Here is a 14,147-nt window from a genome sequence, read left to right on the forward strand (position 1 = left end):
CTCCGGCGGCGCAGCGCACGGCCATGCTGCGGGGCCGCTGGCTGCTGCCCGCCGCCTCGCTGGCCCTGGGCGCGGGGCTGGGGGCGGCCCTCCCCGCCCGCCGGCGGGCCGAGGGCGGCGATGCGGCGGAGGGGCTGCTGGGCCGCCTGCCCGTCGTGCCCGCCGTGGCGGCGGCCGCTCCGCCGGCGCTGCCGGGCTCGGGGCGGGCCGAGCTGACCAAGTACGGGCTGCCCGGGCTGGCGCAGCTGCGGAGCCGCGAGTCCTACGTGCTGTGCTACGACCCGCGGAACCGCAGCGCGCTCTGGGTCATCGAGCAGCTCAACCGGGAGACGCTGAGCGGCACCTCCGACCGCGCCGGCTGCGATTTCCAAGAGGACGACTCGGTGCACGAATACCACCGCGCCACCAACGCCGACTACCGCGGCAGCGGCTTCGACCGCGGGCACCTGGCCGCCGCCGCCAACCACAAATGGAGTCAGAAAGCCATGAGGGACACCTTCTACCTCAGCAACATCGCCCCGCAGGTAGGAGCCGCCCCGGGCACCGGCTCCACGCAGCCCCCCAGGCCCGCAGGGGGGCTGGGCCCGCCCAGGGAGGGCGGAGGGGGGAAGCCGGAGCTGCCCCGGTTCAAGGGCAGGCGCTGCTCCCTGCTGGAAACCGTCTGGCTCTTCCATGTGCTTGTCCCTGTTCAGGCAGAGAGGGACCAAAGTGACCGAATGCACTCGGGGGTGCCATATTTTTCGCTCAACTTAACAACAGCGATCCTGCAAACGCGCCTGCCTGCGCGCTCCTCTCTAGCCACGGGAGATGTCGTTCAGCGCAGCTCTTTGCAGGAACGAAGTTAAACAGGCGGACAGATGCTTGCAAAAATCATGGTCTGAGGCAAGCGGGTTCTGCTCCTGGGTGTGTAAACCAGGAGCTCGCTGTACGCAGTGTCTGGAGCGGAGGTGGTAGTGGAGACCTCTCTAGAAAGTGCTTGGGGTGCTGCGTGTTACAGAAAATATGGGTGTTGTTACTCTGAACAGTGAAAAAATTCCCCAGTGACTGACTTTGCTGTCTGTGTCGCCCTGGTTGTGTTTCTAGGATCCTCATTTAAACCAGAACGCCTGGAATAACCTTGAGAAGTACAGCAGAAGCTTGGCGAGGAACAACAAGAACGTCTACGTCTGCACAGGACCCCTTTTCCTGCCCAGGTAAGCACGAGGGCCAAGCTGGGACCACGCTGGAGAGATGCGTTGTGCTGGGAAAGGAAAGTAGGCAGAGGGGGCGCAGCCTCCCAGCTGCTCCCAAACGGGAGCTGTCTGCTAAGGCCCCGCTCGGTGGGTGAGACCGGCTGTGCGCAGAGGTTCTGTGGAAAGGTACTTCCTTAGGACTGGGATTAGTTTGTGTATTTCCCATTCAGTTGATTATTGTGTGAGGAAAGGTGGGTTTCTTGAGCTACAACATAACCAAGTCGCTTTTGTTTGCAGTCCTTAACAATCTAGTAGTAGTAGATGACTAGATTATTAACAGGTTAGACTGCAGACCCCTTCTCTGCAGAATAAAGCTTCTAGGTTTTGTTTCATGGACGATTTCTCCACTTAAGAGCACGACTTTATTTGCAAAGATCTTCATGTAGTGCTAAAAAGGAGCTGTCTCATGTTGAGATCTCTTCAGCAGGAGAAGCAGCTTGGGAAGGCTGGTAAAGAGAGACAGCAGGGAAGGGATTTGGGGGAGCACAGACCCAATACACTGCTCGGCCTCACCGTGTCACGTAGCCTCCATTTCAGCAGTTTTTACACCCCTGCCACAGAAGCAGGGCTGCTCCCTGCCACGCTGTGGGGCGGGGGCTCACTTAGGGGCGGCGGTGGAGGGCTGAGGGGGCGGCTGCGGCACCAGCCGAGGAGGTAACGTGGGACGTTGCTGTTGGCGCAGGATGGAGGCTGATGGGAAGATGTACGTCAAGTACCAGGTGATTGGGAAGAACAACGTGGCCGTCCCCACCCATTTCTTCAAAGTGCTCATCTTGGAAAAGGAGAGCGGGGAGATTGAGTTGCGCTCGTACGTGATGCCCAACAGCCCTGTGGATGAGAAAATCCCCCTGGAACGGTTCCTGGTTCCCATTGAGAGCATTGAGCGAGCCTCGGGGCTCCTCTTTGTCCCAAACATCTTGAAGCGAACAAGTAACTTGAAAGCCATCACAGCTGGAAACAAGCGTTGAACCCCGACTAAACGAATCCAGGTATCCCCTGGCAAGGGACTGACAGCAGTCGCCTGCAGAACAGTAGTTCCTTGTGCAATTTTACATGTGAGAAATAGGAATCAAACCCGTGCTTCTCCTTACCCTTCCCCTCGTTTTGCCTAACAGTGAAACACACGCAGCAGGTCTCAAGGGCAGGTCCTGCAGAAGGCTCCCAGGCACCCGACGCCATTGTAGGTCTTTAAAATTTGCCCCTGAGGTGCAGTACCAGTGGAGCCTACCCCTGTAATGGCTCCCTTTGAGCTGTGTGTGGCTCATTAAGACACAAAGGGAAGTTCCTTAACTTCTGCTATTTAGCAGGGAAGAATGGGAGCAAGGTGGGTGCAGGGGGGGAGGAGAGGTTCCTGCCTTTCTGTGGCCAAAGCCCTGTATGATTGTTTTCTTTCAGAAGATGGTTTTAGCAGTAAAGCTTTGAACACCCACAGTATTGGTTCTTATCTGCTCGTACCAAAGCTCTGACTATCTCAGCAGGAGGTGGGAGGACAGAGCCAACTTTTCCAGCTGCCTTCCTATTTGAGCTCACTGTAGGCAGAGCTTAAGGCAGCGTAGATGGAGCCAAACTGTAAGGAGCTGTGCTGATGTGCTTTAGCGCTGAGGCCCAGCTGAAGCTCCAGCCCTTCCTGTTAGGAAAGATGAAGCCTTGGAGTTGAAGGGGGGCTGGGGGAAGTCAGGATAACTGAGACAGGAACAGCTTCTTGGAATAAGGATTAAGTTTGGACTTCCTTTAAATCTGAAGGCCAGATGGCTCCAGAGGCAGAGAGCATGCAGATCTCCGGACGCCGAGTGCCCATCCTCTACACCAGGACACACACATAAACTTCGAGGCAGCTGAGGTTCCGCACTGCTTTATTCCCCACCCCAGATGTCTGAATTGGTAAATTCTGCTAAATTCCCAGTCTGTTGCCAGGCTTGTCCCAGCCGCTGCAGGCTGGGCCACACAGGCAGGAGGGCACACACTTGCTGGTCCCAACGGCAGCCCGACACTTGGTCGAGCAGTGCTGCCAGCTTTAGTCACGCTGTGTCTTGGCCCTGCCAGGCTCTTGGAGCAATTTGCCCAGCACCCCGCCTTTGAACAGCCGCTTCCTCAAGGTAGTCCTCAGCTGAGGGCAAGGTCAGTGGTTTTCTTTCCCTCAGCTGTCGCTGGGTGTCTTCACAGCCTCATCGATGTGGGGTCTCAGCGCAGACAGGGAGATCAGCAGTGCTTCCTGGAACAGACCCAGGCAGCGGTCAGAACCGCTGCTCTCTGAGGAGCACCAGGCGAGCCAGCCGCTCTTTGCTGAGGCGTCACCACTGGGAACGAGGTGTGGGCCATATGTGTCACTGCTAGAGGCAGAAACACAGTGCTGCTCTGTGCACACCAGCATCGTGCCCACCGCGCCATTAGCCGCCTACCTCTGTCCGGATGGTTCTGCTGCCTTGGCTGGGACAAGTGTTCAGGTAGAAGTCAAACAAGACGCTTGGGTCGGTGACCTCCAGGTTTGGGTCCACGTCAACCCCAGCTTCCAAGCCCTCAAGACCTCCAAACACGATGAGGGCATGCCTAGGGGAGAGCACAGGGACGGGGTGAGAGGGGAGACTGGCTCTTACACCTGTACCAAGGCAGATGCTACAAACTCTACATAGGAGAGCTGCTTGTGTGCCTCGAACCTTCAAGTGGATTAAGAATTGGCTTCACATAACCAGTTCTCTTAACTTTATCTGCAAGAAGCAGGCTCGTTTCTTTTGTTCAGGTATGTGGGTTCAAGCTCCTCCGTGCTGCTGGAGCAGGGAGCTGTGTCCCTTGCTGACAATGCCCAATGCAGCTGCCTCCCTAAAAAAGCCCCACAGCACCTGGCCACTGTGACAGTCCCTGCTACCAGCTCCAGAGAAGCAGGAAGGGGATCAACTTTGTCCTGGGGTACTTCCCCCAGCTTCTGTCACGCAGAGGGATGCACATTGGTGCAAAAGGGAGCAGCAGAGCACAGGAGGGAGCCTGCAGACAAGTCTTGCACTTGTATCTAGGAGCGTTCCTGCCTGGGAGAACACCAAGGCCACAGTGCGGCCCTGCTGCCTGCACCAGGCCTCCCTGGGGGCTCAGAGTGGCACCAAGCGGGCAGGACACGAACCTGAAGGAGGGGAGAGTGGCCTGGTCCACGGAGCTGCCCCGCTCTGAGGTCCCAATGGAGAGATCGTAGCCTTCCTTGAACGGGCACTCTGAAAAGACAGCGCCTGGGAAACAAACACAATACAGGGTTATTCACGGGGCACAGGTGAGTGGTAGCAGCAGAAGGAATTGCTTTTCGGTGCCACTAGTGCATCAGGAGACAGAATGATTCTTCTTTCCTACATAATTCCCTTGTTGCAGGAGTCTCTGGCACCCTTCGCAGCTGCAGCACCTTTTCCTCAAAGCTCAAACAGGTGCCAGAAGCCATTCCTTGACTAATGGCTTACGATTTTCCTAGGAGGTCCAATCAATCGGAAGACAGGAAAAGGATCTTGCAGGGCTCTTGAGCTCAAATGTCACTGCTGGCTTTGATGTGAATGAGCAGGAGGCAGTTATCATGAAATGGAGATGTACGGGCTGGAGATGGAGAGCACCAACTCTTGTCTCCTGCTACAGCATGGACATTTGGCGCAACGGTGAGTGGAAGTACAGGGCAGAGTACTGGTGGGTGACTGGGGTGATTCACACCCCTAGCTTTAGCCTTAACTTTGATTGCCACATGGCTGCTAGCTGCACGTGTAAGCTGCCTTTGAGACAAAAGAGATTTCAAAGAAAGAGATGTTAATGTGTGCTGCAGATGTGCAGCCAATAGGCCTGAAATTGGGATGGAAGCCCAGGAAGAGACATGGCAGAAGACAGGGAACCCCTGCAAATACTTACTCAGGCAGGAGGCAAGGCGGACGCTGTAACCCCAGTACAAGCCTGAGACTGTCCGAGGGTGCTGTGAGGACACCACGGTGCCTTTCCGCACTTTAGCTTCTGAAAGGGAAGCAAGGAGATTAACAGCCCCTGTGATCTCCTAGCGAGGGCTGGATCTGACCAGCCACGTACGGCGGTTTCTCCTGGGGCAGGGCACTGCCTTGGTGTCCAACCAAGAACCGCCCTTTTGAGCGCATTCTGGAAAGCGTGCAATTACGTTTGGGATGTTGATTGTTGGTCAAAGAGCAGCTCCTCTAGGAGCTAACCAGGGAGGTACGGTAAGGGTGTTATTAAAATTGTGTGTGGAGCGAAGGGAACACGCAGAGCTGTTGGGTACCTTTGAACATGAGTAATCTGAAGGCTGTCATATGGAAGGACCAACTCCTGCAGGACTGAAGTTTACCGATGCTAATGGAGCAGTGGCTTACCTGGCTTCTGGGGTTCCTCCAGGCGCACAGTGACTCGCAGACCGGGGTTCAGCTGTCTGTCGATCTGTACCTCCTGCAGTGACAGTCACCATCAGTGTCAGACATTCTGGAAGTATTGGGGAAGGTGGGGAAGGAAGGGAACCCTCAAGGAAGTGGGGGTCTGTTCTGGCCTAGAGCTGGAGAGAGGAGATCTGCGATCGGGGCCTGTGTGGTTCATGCAGTGCAGGCTCAGGTCAGCAATCTGAGACTTATTTTGCTGCTCAAAGGTTCAACTTCAGCAGTGAAGCAATGATGTGCTGGAACAGGCAGGCCTGCCAGGACTTGGGAAGCTACAACCATTAACGAGCCAGAAGGGGCAAGACAGCAGCAGCATTAAACTCCATGCCAGCCCACTATGGCCTTCAGAAACTCAGCAGTACCCACCTGGCCTGCTTCAAATCTGCTGGAGAGACAGGGGAAATGGTTTTGGGATCTGTGGGTAACAGGCATACCTTCCTCATCCCACAGTTAACAAAAGAGCCTCTGCCTGGCTTAGTTGGCCGGTCCAACACGACGCCTTCTCGGTACTCTGAATCCTCATCCACCCGCATGTGGTGGGGGCTGTCCAAGGGGTTGAGCAGCCCTAGAAGAGCGCAGAGGAAAGCAACTGCTAAGGCGAGGACGCAAACTGTGGGAACACAGGCGTGAGTACAGCCGCTCTGCTGCCCCCTCCCTCTCTGCTCCAGCGTACCACGGCACAGCACCTCGCCTGTGCTCTAAAGTGGGGAAAAGTTTTTCAATTCCGGGCATGCCGTGCAAAACAAGAGCCAGAGCTCAGGAAGGGGGAGGCAACAGCTTGGGACAGAGACAACTGAGTCATTACCTGCAAACTGCAGATCCTCATGTTTTGGAAAAAAGGATTTCCTCAGGTACCTGTTATCAGAGAAGGTTCAAATGCAAAAACAGTTGTTTCTAAGGAATCCAACCCTCAATTCTAGCCCTGTTCTGACTCAAAGGAGCTGAGTACAGAGAAAAGCATGCTTAGCTCCCTCGAGTCCTTGATCTACCTCTAATGTATCATGCAGGTTGTATCCTGCATTCACTGCTCTTCTTTTAGTTAAACTCCTGAACCAGTCACGTGAAACAATTAGATCCTGTCTTCCTGCATAATTATGCAATAGAAACAGCATTTGCCTCCTGCTCCCATAGCCTCTAGCGTGAGATACCCATGGTAGGCAGTTCTGATGCAAACCGGATGCAGTCTGACCACGGTAGACTTACTGCGGGCACTCCAAGTACTGCAGGATCCGAGCCAGCTGCACACAAGCCTTGCCTTTCCTTCCGATTCCTTCGAAGTCCCCCTCCACCGTCCTGAAAGAGAGCAGCCTGTAAATTCAGTGTGAGACTGCACAGCCCCAGATGGCCAGGTCTCCAGAAAACCAAGCCTTGCTCTTTAATCTGAAAATAGCTGCACCCTCCGCCCCTAAGAAATAAATGGGCTGCCTTATAAAAGGGCTACTCCAGAGGTAGACGCTCTTAACAAATCATATTTGGAACTCTCTCTGTAAGCCCAGTATCTTTTTCAGTTTTGTTTTTGATCTTTCTCTATTGACACAACCTGGCAGTTGGGTGCTACTGAGCTGGATGCTACAGGATTGCATGGCTTGGCCAGTTACCACAGATGCAGGTCCAGGCTGGAAAGGTGAAGGACGGGAATTCGTCTTCTGTGAGGATATAGGCCCACCCTGTCCCTCCACAGCAAGATTTCAGAGTACAGGAGAACTTGAGCTCCTGCTGCTTTGTCATCCCCATGCTGGGATAAATGATCCCGGTTGCCAGGGCAGTTAAGTCAACATCTTTGCCCAGTGGTATAGGGGTCCCTGTAATCCTGGCATTTGAGAGAGGCTCAAACATTTGCTTGAGGTACACGCAGGTCTTGCCTGGTCTTAGCTTAATAAAAGGTTGAAGGAACAAAGCAGAGAGGAAACGCTTTCGTGCAGAACAAGATGGCTGCTCCTTACTTTACATCTTCTCCATGCTCGTCAAACACTACGATCTCATCCACGCAGAAGATGGCACAGGCCCGAGCAATCTGTCCAGCAAGGTACGTCCGCAGCTCCAGCGACTGGGCATTGTTCAGGATGGAGCCTGGCAGGGCCACGCTCAGCGTGTAGTGTCGCCCTGGGGAACAGAGCGCCATCAGAAGAGAGCCACAGCTGTGCGTACAGCGTTTTATTTACTGCGTCAGCTGCAGTCGTGGCGGGAGCAGAAAGCAACCTCTGCTTTTTAGATTTTTATCACAGGTTTTTCTCTTAAGAAAGGTCTTTTGTGCGGTGCTCGCTGCATGGTGTTCATGCCTGTTTATGCATGCGGATTGATCTGTATCAGATCTATGAAGGTGAGCGTCACCTTTCCTATCGATACGTAAAACTGACTGACTTTTAACGACCAACCTCTCCCAGCTCTTTCAACCCAGGCCTCCCCGCCGGGTCGCGGCGGCATCACCTTTGTCTTCCATCTGCTCCTCCTGCTTCTCGGCTTCTTTTTCTGCCAGCTCCCGCATCCGCTGTTTTTCCAGTTTCTTCAGTAGCTTCATCTCCTTCCATTTTTTCTTCTCTGCTTTCCCTGGAAGGGAGAACAGCGCCTCGCTTTACACCACGGGCCGTGAGCCCTCAGAGCAGGGCGGCTGCGAGGGGGGGAGGGGGGGAGGAAAACACACGGCATGAGGGCCCCGCTGGCCACCCCCGGGGGCCCGGCCTTACTCTCCTGCTTCCAGCGCCGCCAATCCACCTTCCTCTCCTCAACCTGCGGGAGACAGCGACCGTTACCGCCGGGCTCCCCTCAGGGGCCGCCCCGGTAACCGGACAACCGCCGCGCTCGCCCCACCTGCGCCCCTTTGGGCCGCTTGGCCGCGCCGCCGTCCGCCATCTTCCGCCCGCGCTTCCCGGCCACGCCCCTCCGCCGTGGTGATTGGCCGGAGGGCGCCGGTGCCCGCCCACGGTGGGGAGGAGCCCGGTGTCACGTGAGCCAATGGCCAGGCAGGGGGCGGGGGCAGCGTTTAGGTCGCCTGCGCGGCTGTGAAGCTAAGCAGGGGTTGTCTCGTTCTGCGGGAGAATGGGTGACCTGAGGGAAACGATGGGAGGGCGCGGGCGTAGCTCAGCCTCTCCGGGGCGCCTGGGGCTGGAGCTGGGTGTAAAATCGGCACCCCCGCCTCTGGGTGTCTTTGCACAAGCACTGCATGCGTGTTGGAGGATGGGGGAGTGTACCCTGCCCCTTGCAGGGTGTGTCACGGCCTAGAGCAAGAGCCCACACGTGTGGGGATGTTGCAATTAATCTTTGTGTTAATAATCTCATCTCACGGTTGCTTATCGGTTTCGGTGACTGCAGCTCTCCCAGCATTTGGCACGCGTGTGGGTGCAAAAGGGCCTTCAGCAGCACCCTCGCCCGCCCAGGCTGCGCAGGCAGGTGAGATGGGACGCGTCTCCCGTGGGCGAGGGCAGGAGGTGGGTGCCTGCTCCGCTCCCGCCGGTCAGCGCAGCTCTGGCTCCACGGGTGTCGGTACCCGCAGAGCCGCTGCCCGCTGGCCTGGGTGGGACAAGCAGCCAGCACCGCAGGACACAATGCAGGTGTTGCACGGGTGACGGCAGCTCTCCAGGAGAGCTGTGTCAGCCCTGGAATCATTACAGAGACATTTACTCTTCAATAATTGCAGTAATTCCACTTTAATAATTTAACCACCACAAATACTTATCGTACAGTCTGTTGCACATAACTCTTGCATGACTGATGATGCTGTTTTACATTCTTATCCAGGTTGAAATCGAGAATGACGCAAGAATTACCTTTCAAAATGCTGCTCACGTTACCCCAGCGCCCGCCAGCCCGGCGGGTGGGAGGCTGCGGGGGCCACCAGCAGCAGGAGCAGCCTGAGGCCGCTGCGCCCTTCCTCCCCGGCCACAGCATGCACTCGTCAAAGGCCTGAAGGTTTTGCTTTGCAGCCTGGGCAATGCTGCCACGCTCCGACAAAGCACCAGGGGTGGTTTGGGGGGTGCACGGGGAAGGTTTGGCAAGAGCCGGACTATTCATGAAAGCCTCTTTCCTGGGGGGAGCCAGTTACCGATTCTGCAGTCGCCTTCCCCAGAGGTGCACAGAAAAAAAATAATGGGAAAATTGTTAATTATGGGAAACAGCATTTCACTGGGTTTATAATTTTCAGGATCATAGGAATCAGCCTACTGGTGGGTGGTGATGCTGCAGCGTCCTGTGGGCACACGGGTGCTGGTGGAAATGCTGTCCTGTGCCCCGAGGCACACGAGTGGGGATGTGGAGCAAGACAAGCCACGGTAACCCCCCAGCATAGCCTTAAAGGTAGGCCCTGAAACACCTTTTCAGAATTTGGTAGTGAAAAAGACCCCAGGAGCCATCCTTACCTTGTGTCTTGCTGGACGCATCCCAGAACTGATTATCAAAGTCTTTAACCGTAAGAGGAAGAAATGTTGAATACTGGCAGCACATGCAAAGACTCACTTCTTGCAAGGAACAGTGCAATCATTTCCCAGTGACAGAAAGTGTTTCCCAGACCCTGGGCATGGCAAGACTCTTACCCATTTGTCTGACAGAAAATGTGGTTGAAAGCACAAAAATCAGGACAGGTCAAAGTTTGTAGCCAAGCAAAGGAAGAGGAGAAAGAGCGGTCGTGGCAGGTGAGGACCACAGAGAGCCTGGTTTTCTCTCCAGTGTGCTCAGGGACTAGTTTTCTCCAATTTCCATCTTTGCAATATGTCATTTGCTGCCTTCAGTGTGGCTTCCTCCTAAACAAATACCACAGGTTTGGTCAGTGGTTTCCAACCAAATCCCCTTTCCCCTCATTGCAGTCATCATTTGTATAAAAATCCCATTCTCATTCTGCAACATCGCAAATGCCCCGTGGTCAGTGTGACACAGGCACAGCCATCTCTGGGGCGGGCATAGCCACTGGGCAACTAAATGTACACCCAGCAAACTCCCTGCCTTGACCAAGAAATGTGGGATGCTGATGGGGCAAAGCTTAGGATGGCACCGGCACATCTCCTGCCCCCGGCTCGGCTCGCGTGTCTGCAGGAGGGGCTTGGACCTGCTGTGATGCCACACTCAGGCTCTAATGCCCAAGGTGCTCTGCATTTCTTCTTGGCATTTATCTCATTAAACCAGCCCTCGTTATTACTCCCAATGTCGCCTTCCTTTGTGCTGCCGCATATCTCACCTTTGCGAAGCAGAACCGGATGAAATGGTTGTAGTTGTTCTTGTGGGCCCCACAGTAGAAAGCGGAGAGCGGGATGGCGGCAAGTCCCTGGGAAGGGGAAACGTGGAGCTGAGGTTACTCCTTCTGGGCTGGCGTGAAGTCATCCACTTATTGCTCGCAAGTCTCACGGATGGGCTTGTAGATGCCCTTGGTGCCCTGGCTGCTCGCTCTGCTTGAGCCCAGCCTGCCAGAGTGGAGGCCAGCTGCTGACAGACCCCCGGGCACCCCCCTGGCTGAGCTGCCAGGCCCGGCAGCGCTGGTGTGCGCCAGAAAGGGACGGACACATTTACCTTGTTCTTGACCATCCACTTTGCAAATCTGGAGTCATAGGGCTCGTCGGAGTCGGGGACATCGGGAACGTCGGATTCTGCGGGAGAAGCACAGCAGCGCAGAGGTGGGGGCTGCTGCCGCGTGCCTCAGCCAAGCCCCAAACCCACGGCCTCTGCGAGCTTGGATGGGAAATGCACTATTGTCTATCCCTGCTTTGGTGGTGCTTTATGCAGGTTCCTGTCCCTGCTGGTGGTACCGCTCCAGGCTGGCCCCCCATACTCAGCCCTGCCTGAGCAAAACCGCAGCTGCACGACTCACTGAACTCCGAGATGTCTGCCACCAAGAAGTAGGTGCCCTCGGGGATGATGGGTTTCATCCCCACAGCATCCAGGCTCTGGACCAGCCAGTCTCTCTTCTGCTGCAGCATCTTGGGCAGTTGGATGAAGTAGCTTTCTGGTTTCCCGTAGAGCTCGAGCTCCCTCTGGAAACCCTGAGCCACGGCCTCCTGCGAGGAGAGAGGAAGCCGGTGGGAAGATGGTCAAGGCTTGCTTGAGAACCGGAGTCTTTGCTCTGATGCAATTCACAGGTGACTAGGGAGCAGGGGGTGATTTCTCACTGCACCAAGCCAAGCTCTCTGCCTCCAGCCCCTCCAAATGGCCCCTTGGATTTGTCAATGCAAAATAAGGAATATACCCCAGGCAGGCTGGACTTTCCCCTTCCTCTCGGGCATGGGGCAACTGCAGGGAGAGGGGAAGAAGCCTCTCCAGGGCACCACACATACCCTGTCCGTGCCTTTCAGGTCAGCCGTGGGCAGAAGGACCTTCTCTCACACCTGCTTTGGGGGTCTGGGAATCGCAGGGCCATTTGCAGGGAGCTGCCTTACCTGGGCAACTGTGGCGCAGTGGTACACTGAGTTTTGGTGCACGGTACGGAGGTGCTGCAGCAGCCGGTTGGGTCCCACAGTCCAGCCCACCTGTGGCCAGGGGAGGAGGAGGAAGGTGGTAAGTCTCTGTGTACCTGTTTGGCCTCCCCTTTATTTGCCTGTGCTGGCTTCATTGTATTTTCCAGACAGGGCTATCATAAAGCAGCTTTGGTACTTTCAGACCTGACTCAACGCCGAGTGTGTGGCAGCAGTGTCCCCAGTGCCATCCTATGGCAGTGGGAGCCATGCCCTGGAGCAAAGGGATGGGGATGGGGTGACAAGGAGGTGCCACACAGGGGAATTCACCTTCCATCCAGTGGCACTGAAGGTCTTCCCAGCACTCCCGATGATCACCGTGCGGTCCCACATCCCCTGCAAGCTGGCTGGCAACAAAACAGAAGAGAAACAATGATGGCAGCGCTCAGCGCGCTCGCTTCTGGGCTGCATTAATAACATGGTGGGAGCTCTTTGCCCACCAGAACCCATGGTGGCCTCTTGTGTTCATAGCACATCTTTCACCTGGATTAGCCTCAAAGCACATCCCAAGCAGGCAGCCAGGTTTCTCAAGAGCATCTCTTTGTAATGAAGTGTTTTCATATGCATGTACCCAGCCCCAGGGGTTTCCAGAGGTGCCAGGCACCATCACGCTGCAACAAGGTGATTGCATGTTACTGCAACAGGGAGAACAGGCCTCTGGAATCATGTTGAAATAGATGTCCCGAAATTAGAGACACCAGAAAGCTGTGGTTTTACAATCTGGGGGAAAAAAATACAGTTTCTTTGGAGCCAAAGGGCTCTTTGCTCTGGATCTCACACTGTGAAGCCAACTCTGACTGGGTCGGGAAGTCAGGGCTCCAGTTCAAGACCTGGTTTGGAGGCTGAGACTGAAGTGCAGTAGAATACCTCTACTGGGGATACATGCCTGGGAGAGCTCTGCATGCAAGCAGCCCATGTAATTTCCAGGGGACCCCAGTTAAATCACCAGTTCCTTCCCTCAAGATGCTGTACCCAGAGAAGACACCCAAGCTCAGCCAAGCCTTTCTCCGTACCGATGCGGATGTGCTCCTTCCCATCGTAGACCAGCCACTCGTACACTTCATCACTGATGCACAGGACGTCGTGCTTCACACACAGATCTGCAATGAGCTCCAGCTCCCCTCGGCTGAATACCTGCAGCAGGCAGGGAGTGGAGCAGAGATGCAGCAGGAGCATTTTGGAGCCCCTGCCTGTCCCTGCCTCTCTGCAAAGGCTGCACACCCTGCCTGCACCATCTCCCAAGCCAGGGTGGGCAGGAGCTGGCTGCAATGGTCTAACAGGGCAAGGCCCCTACTGGCACAGAAGACCAGGCTTAAAAACACCAAAAGAGTGAGCGCAGCGTGCGGTGCTGCCACAACACCCATTTCCCTTGTGTGCAAGGAAGGGCAAGTCACTGCTACGCTGCAAATGTGGCTGGGTGAGCTGTGGCACCCCAGCTGCTTTCGGGGCCAGCCACAGCAAGGCCAGGGGCGTTACCTTGCCCAGAGGGTTGTTGGGTGAGTTCAGGACGATGGCTTTTGTCCGTTCACTGAATTTAGAAGCCAGTTCAGCTGGGTCCAGCTGCCAGTCTGCACTAGACATCAATTTTCCATCTTTTGGAGCTTTCTAGAGAGAACAGAAGGGAAATTCGGCTTGCTTTGCTACCTCTGCACTTTGCTTACCGCTCACCTCTTCGCTCACTTTGCTATGACTCTTCCCTCCTCGACAGCTTTGCTCCGAGCCACTCACCGGTCTCAGCGGGACAAACACAGGCATCCCACCAGCCATTTTCACCATCGGCTCATAGCAGTCAAAGAAAGGCTCAATGATTACCACCTGGAAGAAAGGAAAATGTCAGTGCCCTCCTGGCCCTGCGCAGACCTTCCCTGATGGGTGCAGAGAGCAATGGGAGGGACAGGAAATTTTAAGATTGTAATGGAGAACCTGCATTGCCAGTGAGCAGTGTCAGGGAGGAACAACATCACTCAGGGCAAAAGGGTTATTTTGGCTTATGCAGAAATGAGACAGTGCCCTGCAGCAGAGAGTTTTTTCCTTGGGAAACTCAAATATTGGATAATGGGGATAAAACCTTTTCTGATTTGCAAAAGGAC

The 14,147-nt window shown here is 55.3% G+C and overlaps 3 protein-coding genes and 1 long non-coding RNA gene across 12 annotated transcripts in view; 2 read left to right on the plus strand and 2 right to left on the minus strand.

Moving 5' to 3' along the window:
• Positions 1-9,474, plus strand: ENDOG (endonuclease G). Of its 4 annotated transcripts, none has more exons than XR_015703691.1 (5): positions 1-524; positions 1,084-1,193; positions 1,915-2,221; positions 4,681-4,858; positions 9,362-9,474. XR_015703691.1 is itself a non-coding variant. In XM_087753054.1 (4 exons), exons 1-3 carry the CDS (start codon positions 24-26, stop codon positions 2,198-2,200), a joined length of 897 nt encoding a protein of 298 aa, XP_087609180.1. In that variant the 5' UTR covers positions 1-23; the 3' UTR covers positions 2,201-2,221; positions 2,976-3,114. The 4 variants fall into 4 exon arrangements, 2 of the variants coding, with proteins under 2 accessions (XP_087609180.1, XP_087609179.1); XR_015703690.1 differs by lacking the exon at positions 9,362-9,474 and adding an exon at positions 6,077-6,202; XM_087753054.1 differs by lacking the exons at positions 4,681-4,858; positions 9,362-9,474 and adding an exon at positions 2,976-3,114.
• Positions 3,069-9,002, minus strand: SPOUT1 (SPOUT domain containing methyltransferase 1). Of its 3 annotated transcripts, none has more exons than XM_087753049.1 (12): positions 8,435-9,000; positions 8,311-8,353; positions 8,054-8,173; positions 7,570-7,729; positions 6,830-6,919; positions 6,432-6,481; positions 6,061-6,191; positions 5,570-5,642; positions 5,103-5,201; positions 4,345-4,447; positions 3,632-3,779; positions 3,069-3,444 (listed from the first exon to the last, which is right to left on the minus strand). In XM_087753049.1, exons 1-12 carry the CDS (start codon positions 8,474-8,476, stop codon positions 3,370-3,372), a joined length of 1,134 nt encoding a protein of 377 aa, XP_087609175.1. In that variant the 5' UTR covers positions 8,477-9,000; the 3' UTR covers positions 3,069-3,369. The 3 variants fall into 3 exon arrangements, with proteins under 3 accessions (XP_087609175.1, XP_087609177.1, XP_087609176.1); XM_087753050.1 differs by having other exon boundaries at positions 3,390-3,529; positions 8,435-9,002; XM_087753051.1 differs by lacking the exon at positions 8,435-9,000 and having other exon boundaries at positions 8,002-8,173; positions 8,311-8,339.
• KYAT1 (kynurenine aminotransferase 1) overlaps positions 9,252-14,147 on the minus strand; it is a 14,106-nt gene continuing 9,210 nt past the window's right edge. For all 4 annotated transcript variants that reach the window (XM_087753043.1, XM_009476931.2, XM_087753042.1 and 1 more), the window contains 9 exons: positions 13,786-13,872; positions 13,534-13,662; positions 13,071-13,191; positions 12,328-12,404; positions 11,983-12,072; positions 11,418-11,604; positions 11,120-11,196; positions 10,791-10,877; positions 9,252-10,359 (listed from right to left, as the gene is read on the minus strand). In XM_087753043.1, coding sequence (XP_087609169.1) covers positions 10,291-10,359; positions 10,791-10,877; positions 11,120-11,196; positions 11,418-11,604; positions 11,983-12,072; positions 12,328-12,404; positions 13,071-13,191; positions 13,534-13,662; positions 13,786-13,872 — 924 coding nt within the window. In that variant the 3' untranslated portion in view covers positions 9,252-10,290. The remainder of the gene's footprint in view (positions 10,360-10,790; positions 10,878-11,119; positions 11,197-11,417; positions 11,605-11,982; positions 12,073-12,327; positions 12,405-13,070; positions 13,192-13,533; positions 13,663-13,785; positions 13,873-14,147) is intronic.
• LOC148056230 (uncharacterized) lies at positions 11,114-14,138 on the plus strand. Its single transcript, XR_015703694.1, has 5 exons — positions 11,114-11,223; positions 11,333-11,445; positions 11,567-11,685; positions 11,899-12,100; positions 13,766-14,138. It is a non-coding gene; the product is annotated as an uncharacterized LOC148056230 (long non-coding RNA).

This window comes from Nipponia nippon, unplaced genomic scaffold, assembly GCF_047370975.1.
Source record: "Nipponia nippon isolate SJK-2023a ecotype South Korea unplaced genomic scaffold, ASM4737097v1 scaffold_16, whole genome shotgun sequence".
NCBI classification, from domain to species: domain Eukaryota; kingdom Metazoa; phylum Chordata; class Aves; order Pelecaniformes; family Threskiornithidae; genus Nipponia; species Nipponia nippon.